Source organism: Phalaenopsis equestris, unplaced genomic scaffold (genome assembly GCF_001263595.1).
Source record: "Phalaenopsis equestris unplaced genomic scaffold, ASM126359v1 Scaffold000002, whole genome shotgun sequence".
Lineage (NCBI taxonomy): Eukaryota > Viridiplantae > Streptophyta > Magnoliopsida > Asparagales > Orchidaceae > Phalaenopsis > Phalaenopsis equestris.
This window is the reverse complement of record NW_018164444.1, coordinates 66,550,165-66,563,945: the sequence shown is the minus strand read 5'-3', so window position 1 is coordinate 66,563,945 and position 13,781 is coordinate 66,550,165. Positions and strand designations below refer to the sequence as shown.

At 35.2% G+C, this 13,781-nt stretch overlaps 1 protein-coding gene across 1 annotated transcript in view; it reads right to left on the bottom strand.

Annotated features, from left to right (window-relative positions):
- Positions 1-607: 607 nt before the first annotated feature.
- The window catches only part of LOC110024438, a 34,936-nt gene continuing 21,762 nt past the window's right edge, over positions 608-13,781 (bottom strand). The window contains exons 2-6 of the mRNA XM_020724408.1: positions 10,672-10,838; positions 7,754-7,812; positions 2,478-2,503; positions 1,978-2,365; positions 608-1,380 (exon numbers count right to left, since the gene is read on the bottom strand). Coding sequence (XP_020580067.1) covers positions 885-1,380; positions 1,978-2,365; positions 2,478-2,503; positions 7,754-7,812; positions 10,672-10,838 — 1,136 coding nt within the window. The 3' untranslated portion in view covers positions 608-884. The remainder of the gene's footprint in view (positions 1,381-1,977; positions 2,366-2,477; positions 2,504-7,753; positions 7,813-10,671; positions 10,839-13,781) is intronic.

Sequence of the window (13,781 nt, the reverse complement as noted above, 5' to 3'; positions counted from 1 at the left end):
AATAATAATATTAATATATCAAATATACGACACAAGGAACTTTGCTAATAGCTAAATATAACGTTTCTTAATCTAACCTAATCTTTAAAATTTTTGGGCAATTACATACATAGCTCTCAAAACATTGCTATTTACAAATATACACCCTCTTTTATCCATTTTTCTCAATCATGCATATCAAAATTCACAATAAAATCCTAACTCATCCTTCTCATGTTTTATCAGTTTATCAATGGTTTGATCATGGCACAGCTGATTCTCCACCATAAGCATACATGCTACATAATTCTGATGTATTTACATATCTATTAATACAATTTTGATATTTACTTATATAACCCCCAATTCTTTATATCACATCAAGAAAATCACTTGTAAAAACTTTTTAAACCAAATACATTTTTCCATTTACATACTTTCATAATAATTGAGACAAATACTATAAAAATAAATATTAAATTTTTGGGGCTAGATTTATAAATTCTCAAAATATATCTCACACATTTTAAAATGATTAACTCAAAAAACAAAGGAACAGCATCAATAATCATCAGCAGCACATCATTGGAATAAATAAGCTCAAATTAAAAATCAGTAACAAGACTAATCAGCAGCAAACTGGCAATTGCATCCAGCTTTTTGTTTCTCAAGAGCTTAAAAAAGTTATCCCACCACCACCTGACAGCCCCATTGCAGGAAATAAAGGGCCTCATATCAGAATCTATAATATAGAACACTTGGAACATCACCCAGTCCATATCAACAAATCCCATGCAGAAACTGCCATAATTTGTTGAACAAGTCAAGGCCAAGCAGTTTAATGCAAATTTTTGGGACAATCAAAATAAGAAAAGTGAAAAATGAGATCTGAAGCATCACATCTCTTATAAAGGAGGCGGTGGCATCCGCGGATGGTTGTAACGATTTTCCGGTCGGCTCGGAACGGCTCTCTCATTGTTGGTGCCTCCTCTTTGGGCAAAACTTCCAGATTGAGGAGCCTGATTGGGGTTGAAGGGACCCCACCACCGTGATTCCCCCTCAAGTGGGATCCAGGGAAGCGGAGCGAACCCTTCTCTTCCCCATCCGTAGTACCGATCGAAAACCCTGCCGGAATCCTGCAGACTCCGGTTTGTGGAGGTGGAGACAGAGAAGCCATGGAAGCCACCTATATCTGTAGAGGATGTGGTTGAGATTACAGCTACTCCCCTTGGCCTGGATCTCCTGTTAGGAGGGAAATGGGAACTTTGGGGGGGCGAAGAGGATATGGATTGATGATAGATGTGGCTTGCATTGCCTCTAGAATGGGTTCTAACTTCGCCATGTACCGGTGGAGCTATGGATCCAGTTCTTAGATTACTCGCACTCCGAGAGGAAATAGACCTTCAATATTTAAGAATGGATTGGATTAGATGATGCATGCAGACCTTCATTAACTGGCATCTTTAACTGTACTATAAAAAGTAGTAATCCAAATATCTATTGAAAAAATGGACCGAATTCTCTAGCATAGCCATTCAAATTGTTCATAGACTGCCCAAAAGTTAACTTTAATTCAAACTACATTATTAAGGTCATTTCTGTTAAAGCTAAAAGTAACTCAAGTGTAAAAACAGTCTCCGACTATTTATATCAGGTCATTTTAATACTAGAATTTATAAAAGTGCTAAATTAATCCCCGACCTATTTTAATAGGGCTAAAATTGTCATGACTGGAGACTATTTCAACCGATATTAAAAGAGGTCTGGAAACTAAATTTACACTTTTTAGTAACTCTATGACTAAAATGCTCCGCCCAAAAAAAAAAAAAAATACAGGAGACTATGTTGACACTTATCTAACTAAAAATAGAAATATTCAAAACAAGCTTACTTCTCCAGAATCTGAATGGTGAGCTAAGTTTTCAGCTGTTGACACTTGTGTATAATACCTTTGTTGTGTTAATACTACTCATAGATATGTTGAAGAGAAAGGCTTACCCATGAGGGGGATGAGGATGGACGAAAGTTCCTATTCTTTGTGGATTGTTTGTATCATTTCTCGATAACATCAGACGATACTGAAATGTAGACTGATCAGAATTAGCAGCCACTGGAACAGGAAGTGGGGGTGGTTGCTGCGGCCAGTTCTGACCTGGGGGCTCGGTTAAACTGTGAAGGTTGTGCACTTCAGCTGGTGGTTGTCCGCCCAGGCCGGTTAAATGCGGGTGGAAATGAGAATTTTCAGAAACAGAATCAGAAGGAATGGAAGGCTGAGTAGACATAGGGTGATGAGGAAAACCATGCAGAGCCTGGTATGGGCAAATATGGGAGCTAACAGAAGCACTTGAGTGCTCTCCAAATGAAATAATACCCATTGGTTCATGATCTTTAACGGAGTATGGATCCAAATAAGAAATGAAGAAAAAAAAAATCAGAAACATGTCTAAATAAGTAGAAGACAATGAGCCAAATATATAAAGAATCAAGAAAGAGCTTACAATAATTTGGCTGTGACTCCATGTCCCTGTAAGAGAACCAAAAAAAAAAAAAAAAATTAAGTTCATAATGCTAGCAAGAAAGATTGTGGCGAAAGCCTTCTTTATAGATTATATTTAACCACAGGCATTTAAATATATAAGAAAAAAGCAATTTATCATGAAATTTATATTACATCATAAAATGTTTTGAAAATCAAACAAACTGCATATGCATACAAAATAATTGGAACTCTGTGCTAGGGAACAAATGATTTAAGTTTCAAGTTCAACATGAATGTCCAGGAATAAAGAGTTTATGAATTTTAGAACTAAAAAGTTTACCTACCAAAACTTAAAAAAGTTTACAAAGCATGTAGTCAAACCACATAATATACTAATTACTAAATAACATTAAATTAAGACATCAAGGAAACATTAAGAATGACCTTACGGAGAATAATCCATAGCAATCAATATTTTACCATTTTATGTCAGTCTACAACTAAAACAATAAATTGTAGCATCAGGCGGAAAAAAAAAACAAACGTAATAGGAAATGCCTCCTTTGCTGATGCCTAGTCAATGTTGCTACATAGTTACTTAACCTAGCCCTTAATTATCATTAAATGAACTCCATTAACATTAAAAAATTGTTTTTTTTTTACATACATCATTTCTATGATAATTTTCAAATCCAGAGTTTTCAGACCTTTTATCTGCCTTGTTGGTAAAGCAATCATTTTCTTACACAATTAAGAGCCCCACACTTAGATACTTCTGGTCCCTGATTGCTCTTTGAAAATGCAGCGCTAAGAACCCAACAGAGAGGAAGAGATGGAGGTAAAGAGAAATTACATTAAGGGACAGGAGGGAAGGAGAGGGGAGTAAGGTTAGGATGACATGAGATGGGGAAAAAGAGCAAAACATATATGGATGAAGAGAAAGTTGATTGATAGAGGGCGGAGCAGAGGTAGGGATCAGTAGATTTAGAAGAAATGTTTATGAAAATTAGGAAAAGACTAGCATTTTGGTCAGTTCAGCTTGCTCTTTCTACCGATCCACGGAAAATTCGGAGTACTTGCTATCAAAAATGAGATTGCATCAGGAGGGTTATCAGCACAGTCAAGTGAAAAATGCCGCAACTGCTAAAGTAAAATAAAAAGCACTAACCCAGATACATGACACTTGCATGTCACAGCTAACCACTAGACCAAACTACTGATTTCAAAATACAAAGGACATAAATGTTATTTTAGAATATTTTTTAGAAAGATTAGCCATAAGGAAGACTTAAACGTAGAAAGGAGAAAATTTTTAGGAGGAATGTATAAGGTATCCTAATAGTGGGAGAAACACATCGACGAAAGTTTTATTTTATAGAAAAAGCCGCCCAGTAGGTCATCATTTAATCTTTTGTAAAATATGTTTTTATGTTAAAAAAAAAACATCTACAGTTTAGGATGCATGTAAATAAACAATTTCATATGTTTATGTATAACACTGCTTTTAATAACAAACATGTTGCAACTTATAGAATTCCTTGCAGAGATAAGGAGCAAGGTGAGGTGTTTTGAAGTCGACAAAATTCGTGAGCTTAATAGTAACTATATTAATCAATAATCATCAACATTACCTTCCTTAAATTTAATCAATTTTGTTCACCTGTCAATTTTTAATTTCATATGTACTACTTTTAAGCACGCTAGTCTACTTTTAGTTAGAAAGGCTTTGCTGCTATAAACGCCTAACAGAAGTACAATGATATACTTTTGGCATTCGGTCTCTGGTTAACAAATATAGCCAAACCATTCAATTTTTTAGACCTTTCAACTATTAGGCTGTTACTTTAAAGAAGCAAAACTTCTTTTTCAAGCAGGTTCAGTAAAAGCACCATTTAATTTTAAGCAGCCCTGAAGACCTCACAAGGAGACGATGTTACATTTGGCATTGAATCATTGGTTAGCAGCATATAAATCCAAATTATTCAGGCTCTGTTTGGTGCAACTGCAGCTTCTCAGCTTTTCAACTACAGCTGCGTTACCCCAGGAAACTGCTGTGGGGAAGCTGTTGTGGGGAAGCTGGTTATCTATATGTTGCAGCTGTCTGAGAACAACTGTGAGACAGCTGTTTCGGGAAAAATGACCCTTCTGCACTTGTTTAGTGAAACTGTTTAAAACAGAAGTATGACAGCGACATATCTAACACTTAAAACATCAATTTTTACATATCTAGCACTTAAAACATCAACTTTTACACTCATGCCACCTCCCCTATGCTTCAATTAAATATGATTTAAACTTGCAATCCATTAAACTTGGGGAAATTTACATACTTAACACACAATTCTTATGAACACACAATTCTTATGTATTTACTTATGTATTTACATATATCACACAATTCTTAAGTCAAAAATGCATGCTGGATGATACATGAATCATCTTCTTATTGGAAGTGATACCAATGGAGGAGACGGAGGAAAAACGAAACTTGTAATTAATTTGGAAAAAAGAGCACATAGGTCACACAGGAAAATTCCACTAATAACAAGCAATGGGAAATTTGATAGTGGTTAAAATATAATCCCCTCTTACAACGAAAATCAAACTTACCGTTGCTTGAGAAAAAAATAAAAAAAATCTAACCGTTGTTTGAGGAAACCAGGCTACGATCTGAGGAGGAGATCGTCGCTCGAGAAGATGACCTCGACAAGGGTTGGGGAAGATGAGGAGATGTGAGACGACCTTCGCTCGGGAAGAGGAGAAGATGCGAGACGATTGGGAAAAGGAGCAGCTTTTGGAGTTTGGGGAACGCTCGCAAAAAGGTTAGCGTGAGGCACTATCATAAAAATTATTTCACGCTCCTGCGGAGAACGCTGGGCCACTGTTACCTGTCCGCATCCGGCGTTCACAACGAATCGCGGCAAACCGCGGAGGAGACACCGCCCAAAACGCCAAAAAATCACGGGGTCGTGCCGCGCAGCAGCAAAACGGTGTGCCAAACCACCCTCAATTGCTTCTTGAGTGACATGTCACTTTAAAATTCAAATAAGCCATGCTTCTCTTAAATTTTATGCAGCTATTAAGACCTCTCAGAAATCAAATGTTGCTTTTGGCATTGGTTTCCTAGCTAAAATAATATAAATCCAGACCATTAAATTTTTTTAACCCTACAATTACTAATGCATTACTATTAGTTCACCAATGTTCTCTTTTGTACAGCAGACGGTAGTCTATTAAATTTTTATTTTTTGAGTAAGCTTTGTGAATTTTTATTTACTAGGTATTGATTGAAGTTTAATTAGCTTGCCTATTTAACCCAGAATTTGCTACATTATTCCTCGAGCTATAGAATTTCAACAACTCCCCAGTCTTTACTTTCCATCATTTCTCCTTGCTCATCCAGATCTCTTCTTTCTTGTTGTATGCAAGCTAGTTCATGCTCACCTGTGAGTGATCCGCTACATAACATGTAGGGTGGTCTAAGTTCTGGCATTCCCTCCCCAGTACAATCCTTCTGTAAAATATAAAACTTATTTGTAAATTTCTGAACATAGCGCGTTTATCTATATTCCATGATTGAATAGTTTTTCTATTTTTAAATTACGGTGTAAGAGGTTGTGAAAGTTCTTCATTAATGATTTGTAAGATCACTTGGAATTAGTGAAATGAGTAAAAATTCAAGAATAATGCTCCGATACAATAATGAATTGAGAATAGCACAAAATTTCATACCATCTTATATCGAGAGGCCAGCCACTAACCTATACAAGAATCAAAATGCAAGGCCCTAGATGTATTAAGACTTAAATCAATGAGGGCGTAGTATTGAGAAGAGTAAAAGTTGGTTAGTCGGGTTCCACAAGCCACACGGAATTGGGATTGCAAATCATGCAATACAGTTTTTTTCCTTTTTTTGGTTCTCTTCTTGCTTTTATTTCATGTCGTAAAAAATATACCCAAACCAAGGTCAATATAACATAACCTGTCGAATTGCATATTTGTAATATTTATCTCCAAGTAGTCAATATATGGCCTGATCTTCTAGTAATATTGATTTAATTCTAAATTTCAAAGTCCAAAAAATTACAGATTTATACTTGAACTTTGTTTGACAAACTGATCCCTATTAATCTTAATATTTGTTCCAACTTCCACATTATTTTGGCTGAGTTTTGATGAATAAAATTATTCCATCTGCAGTAACATGCATCAAAGAACTTAACTTTGAATATCCTTTTACAATGACCAATAAATAAATAAAAACTACTCTATTTATTTAGCAACCCCCAAATATTTAAGATTCAATTATATATATATATATATGCATTCCACTAGTACTTGAAATTTCGTTAAAAACATTTGCCAACCAAACTAACTCAAGATCTCTCATAAATCACCAGATTTCTAAAAGTATATCATATAGACCCAAAACTTTGCCTTTAAATATTCATCAAAGCTACTCCATTTTGTTAGATCAATCAACAATATGCTTCATAACTACAATCTTTATGCTCATCTAAAAAGATTTCTTCTTAAAATTTTGATTTAATAACTTCTCAAAGTAGCAATTTCATCTATCTTTGGCATCTTCAACTTTAACAACATTAGATTATCTTTGCTTTGATACACCAACTTGCTCAGAATATCAAATAAAAAATGGCTTCCTTTGCTTATAAAGTTGCACTTATAAATGAAAAAATACATAATGGATATTTACACGTCCAGGATTCTTCTGTATAACACCTAAGCTTCAGTATTTAGGCATAATACTTAAATCTTTAACTTCAAATAAAAAATGCCACTATTAACCCTTTTAAAGTTAAATACACCTTTATCAAGAATATGTTGTGATGCGATTATGCCACTAAAGTACAAATATAAATATGTATGTGAGTGTCTGTATAAATATTAAATTTTAGGTGTTAGATGTATAAATATATAAGAGAAGTGAGGTATTATACGTAAATTTTTCTATATAAATTTATGTAGTAGGTCGGAGGTCATGTACCCCATCAGTGCCTCCCTACAAATATAAGTCATCAAGATAAAGAAATAATATAATTCTATTTACGCCAAAAAACGATTCACGGATAAAAAAACTTGTTAAAACAATGTGCAATACCTGCAAGCCAACTCACACAGATTAAAATCCTACAAATTAATTTTTTTTTAAATTAAAAAAAAATCAAATTTAAAAACGTCTGATCTACATTAGAAAGGAAAAAAAATGCAAGATATGTCTTTAATGAAATGAATGCAACAAGAGGAAATAACTTCGTAGTCAAAAGACCTTACTCAAATGATGATGTTAGTTGTGTAAATCCATCAAAAGGACACCACTGATATCCAAGAGGCTGCAAAAGAATATGAAAAAATTGCTACATTAGTTTTCATTTGGCATCAAACGTTTACTAAAAATTACAACTAGTCAACATATAAAAGAGCATGAAAAGTATAAACAAATAAACCTATAAACCATTTAAGAACTGGAATGTTAAGAATTGATACAGCACGTGAATGAACACAAATCAAGGCTCCAGTATAAATCAAAAAGTCCAAACTAAACCTAGGTCGGACTAATCCATAAATTCAAATCGAATTTATTTAACTAGAATTTTTTTCAAATAGTTGGAAATTATCCTTTTGTATAGTTTCGTTTTAAAACTTCAATTAAATGATAATTATTAGAGTTGAGCTTGATGAAAAGAATAATTTTCAATTCAAATTATAAAACTTATTTCTATAAATGGGGGTAAGGATTGATATTTGAGTTAACCCAAATTATAATGGGAAAAGCATATATTATTACTGAAAGCAAATAGGAAGTTACAAATAACACACTTGAAAGGGAAAATACAACAACAAACACAAATAAACAAAATTAGAGTGTATCCAAAGGATGGTGCTGATGGTCGGCGAGGTTTTGGAAGGTGGTGCAGGGGTTAAAAAGGCAATTTGTAAGCAGAAAATAGCAAGGTAGGCGTTTCCCCGGTGTCGGACAGCAAGCAAACAGCAGGTAGTGACGTGGGAGGGCTGGCCGGGGTGATGGCTGCAAAGATGGAGGGCTGAAATGGTGGTGGCAGCAAAAAGGAGAGGCTGGACAACAGCAAAACGGCTGGAAAGGACGGTATAGGGTTGCGGCAACACGGGAGGACAGTGGCATCAAAGAGGTGTTGCGGCAATGGCAGCAAGCTGGAACGAGGAAAATGACTGGCCACAGAAAACAGCCGAGAACAGCTGTTCAGGGTGGCGGCAGAGAGCAGGAATAACGGCGGCAGCGATGAGAAATGCGTGGGACTGTGGGGCAACCAAGGTAGGGCTACGCCAAGGCTGCAGCAGAGAGGCGAGGTTGTTGAAGAATAAAGGCGGGCGGCTAGAATGAGTGACAGCAAGGTGGGAGTGGTTGGAAAAGATGGCAGCAGGTGGAGTATGTGATGGCTGGCGGCTGGAGTTGCACAAGACAGCAGAAGTGTTGTCCAGTGGTTCTGGCTGAGAGGAAAGGTGGGGTCGACGGCGAAGGGAAGGTTGCGAAGGATGGGAAATCAAGGATAAATATCTCTACTGAATCGACTTACAGCCGAAGCACAAGTCAATTCTTGGGAGATCATCACCACTTCAGATGAGTTAAAGCTGGAGCACCTTCTCACCTTCGAATACAGTACTAGAAGGGGAACTCCTGTAGCCGACGAATATCCTGGCAGATACACCAGCAAAACTAAAAACCTAAACACACAAATAAAGTATATAATCCCTGGATAATTAGGATGAGACCAACCGCAAAAAGGAGGCGGCCAATCCAAAGGAGGGAGCTGGTCGGCTCTCCCTCTTGTTGGAATCGCGAGGAACCCACGAACGTGCGTCCCGTGTCCGAAGCTGAAAAAACTCACATCCCATGTCAAATGCTCCCGTGACAAGTATCTTATTTTTGTTAGGTTATCTCCATTATTATGAATTAAAAATAAATAATTTTCCCTTAATTCCCTCCTCTCTCTAACCAAAAGCTCATTCATGAGAATCCCTGTTTCCTGTTTTTTCTACCAAACCTCAAAGTTTCTTTCCCACTCAGAAGTCTCTCTCAAAATGGCACAATTCGCAGGGCTATGTGACTCTCTCCCATAACAAAAAGTAAATAACCCACGTCATCTCATAATTGGTTTGGCTTCAACAAGTGAGATACTTTTTAAATCATTTTCCCTTGATTCCATATTTCTTAATGTTTCTCCCAAACCTCGAAGTCTCTCCCATCCTCATGTACCTCTCATGATGGCGCAGATCCCAAGGCTATAAGACTCTTCTATAACAACCAGGAAATAACCAAGTCATATCAAGCTTGGTTTGCCTTCAAACTGTGAGATCCCTCTCAATTCTATCCAAAATCAAGTAAATTGCAAAGGTAGAAGAAATGAAGAATCAAGAAGATGAACAACGACAATTAGATCTCTAAGTTAGTATCATAGCCAAAATCCTGAAGGTAAGCACTAACGCATTTCAATCTCCTCTAATTGATTTTCCAATCCCTCTTATCCAAGAAAAATCAGCCCAATTCCTTACCCTGACGGAAAGCAATATACTGCATATGCATTTCTTCATGAATTAACAACACGCTAACAGAGAAACTTGTTCATCCAAGTGAAAATGGTGCTAACATTATTTTGCACTGAACATCACTAAAATAATACAGTACCACCAAATAATCACCCCTATACTCACAATCTTAACATTAACAAACATGCAACCAATACGAACAGTACCACAACAGAGAACAGGTAAAACTGAAATTCACAACAATTACCTCATGTCAAAAGTTTTCAGAACAATCATAGATGCCGGTCCTCCATCAATAAAAAATTTTAAAAAAATGAAAAAAAAAACATCAATAACATCACAAAAAAACAAATACAAATAACTTGATCTCGTCAGTAAAGAATGCAACTAATTTTCACTACACAAGAATATGAAGTCAAAGAACAAGGAAAATAATTTTATTAGTTTGATTTACCACATATTTCCTACGGTATGAAGGCTAGTAAAGCATCAAGGTACCGCAGCATTCAGCACATAAAATGAAGCCAAGAGAAACTATGCCCTGAAAAATACTAAATAATAGCAATGGATTCAAGCCATTTTTAAGAAAATTTAAATTCCAGTCCAAACAAAATCAGCACCCACGCACTCCCACTCAACAAAATAATTAGACCTTGTAAGGAACTTACCAGCTCAGAATAACTTAAATCATAAATATCCTCCGTGATCCACCCATCAAAATCAAAATCAGATGATGAACGATATCCGTTTGAATATAACCACTGGCCTTTCTCTACTTTTCTACAGTTCGGGCACTGCATCGCCCCTTTTGCATTAAATGCTGAGCCAATACAATCTGAATAAATAGCAGATAGTCAGAACTGAAAAAAAATCAAACAGACGAAAACATTCAAGTGCCACAAGATAAAGGGTTCTTTTGTTAGTAATAAACAGAAGAAAACAAATGAGGTTATCTATGGAAATCAAACAGGATTTTATGTCAGCAAACTCACAGATGAAAGTAGTCAACTTCACAGATGAAAGTGGTCAACTTAGTACAACTAGCAATATCGGTTCTTATCCAACCTAGTAGGTACAGTGAGCAGAACAACTTCCATGGACCAAAGAGGAAATGGAAAAGAAGGTGAATGAAATGAGATATGCGAGCATCAAGAAAATGAAAAATATGTGAAAATTATATGCTCATTAATAAAGGAAATGTGAAAACGATCAAGTTCTCAATTCTACAGGAAACCATCCAGGCAATCAACTTTAAAGTTAAGGTCCAGAGGAAGGTTACACTCAGTAATATGGAGCTGGAAGTTATACGCATAAAAAGTAAAGTATAATCAGAGTCTTTAGCATACATGATAATAAATTGATATTCTGGCTTTTAAATTTCTATTTGGAGAGACAAGAAGGGAGAGAATGGATTTGCCTTTTTCTTAGAATGGTGACTACCGATGCACGAATTTGATATAGGTGGAATTCAAGCTGAAAGTTTTGGTAACAACTTTCAAAATCTTTACCAACTAAGCTAGATTCTTTTCTTTTTTTTTTTTAAGCTTAAAAGCTAGTTGGATGTGGATTCTTTTGAGTGTGGTAAAGTGGCAAATAAAAATTTTTCAAGGATATTATCTCCTTATGCCAATGCAAGGCCTAATTTATATTTGGTCGCTTCCTTTTGTTGCTATTTTTACTCCTAAATTATTTGTGATTGATTTTACAAGCAAATTTGCTTTTAGTCGAATCAATTACAGCTAAATTTTCAACTGTATGGTAAATTCAAATGCAGTTGTTGATTTTCAGTCTTAAATTTCCCACTATTTTTTTTATTATTATTTATATGATGAGCACATTATCATTTGGCAAGGATTCTTCATACTTTTGATTTTCATCATAAGTTAGTGAATAACTTTTAATTGGTTATCTTTTGAGATGAAAATTTTCAATCCTAGTTATGTGTTCCATATATCACATCATATAAGTAAACCGACCCTAGGCTCTATGATGCCCCATACCAAATTTGTATCAAAGCCAGGCTGCATCACCAAGCCAATTAGAAATAAGACATCTTGATTTGGCCAATTAACTGAATAATTGATGATGCATTCTAATTTAAATGAAATCAATAAAGTTATGTTCTAATTAAATAAACTAATAATGATGACATTTAAAACTATCTTCTGATATTCAATGAGAGGCATAACCCTGGAGATTTTTCATGATAGACTAATAATTTAGAAGAATTCTTTGAACATTACACATACTTCATCTTGAAAATGTTGAAGTTGTAAAAAATTATTTAGTAGAGCATACTCAATTATTTTGGCAATGTGTTGTAGGTGAATAAAATCAATATAAGTTGGCATGAGATGTGAACTTTAAGAGTAATATTTGACATTCAATAATATAAAAACAAATTGTATGATCACTTAAAAGTTATAAACAAAGTGAGTATAGTGTGTTTGAATATTATGCATAGCTAAACATCCAATAGCTACAAGTGATTTACTATTAGACCATTTTGTTACTGCTACTTGTTTCATTAAAGGACTATGCTTAAGATTCACCCAAAAAACTACTTAAATTTTTCTCTATAGCTTTGAATGTTAAAACGGATCATTCTATTTGAACTATCGCACATGTGATTCATGTCTTAATATATATAATGTTAAACTTCAAATTGTCCCCTCACTATGTGTAATTTAGCCCGAAAATATCACATTTCTCGAATTTAATCTCTTAACAAATAAAATGATCCCTCAAATACTAAATTGGGATCAATCTTGTAGCACAGTTTCTATAGAAAGGACTACAATGGATTAAGTTTCTAAATTCGAGAGACTAAATTGCAAGAAATATGATACTCTGAAATTTAATCTAACTTCTATGTATATATATATAATCTCCTTTTTAGCATGTCATATACATGGCAGAAATTCTTGCATTGCCTTTATTTTATTCTATTAAAGAAATTGTGGTTGATTAATATTCATTTGAAGACTTCATAGATGCAAAAGATAATTTGCAATTATAATATGATAATGTTAAATAAAAAATTGCACTTACATCATAACCTAATAATGAACCTGAATTTATAACTCAACAACAATCTGAATTAATATTTGAAAGCAAATTTGAGCATAAATCATACGTGGTGGAACATATCTTTGATTGTGAAATTGAACTAAAAATGTTGATCTTTGTTTAAAATTGCACAATATGAGGCACGCGTTGAGGTGGGCCTCTTACAAAAAAATTGCAATGAAACTTATTCCTCATCATCCCAAGGTAAGGTATATCCCTTACCCAAATTGAGGCATTTCTTGAGCCACGTCTCGTCTTCAAAATAAACCTCAAAATTTTAAAGCTATCGGCAACAAAAAATAATATCAATATATCTCACATATTAACTCTCACAATGTTGACCTCATTTTTGTGAGGTCTTAGTCTCCTACTCCCAGAACCCATAATCTAGCCTTAGGAGTTCTTATTGACTATCCTAGCGGACTAGCAATGGAACCCACCTCCCGTAGAACTTCAAGCCACTTCTTGACTCATTTTTGTGAAGAACTCGCATGAGTGTTTCCAAGCACTCAACTTCTAGTTGTAAAGGCTAAGGATCAACATGCAGAGGGCCCGAAAATGAGTTCCTATAGGATCAAACAGCCTTAGGTGAACCCTTTGTGACTCGATTACTCGCTAACGACACACTTCACACACTCACTGCATCACACACGACTTTGACTTGAATTGACTCGCCCGTCGGCGAACTCGTCCGGACGACCCCGGATGA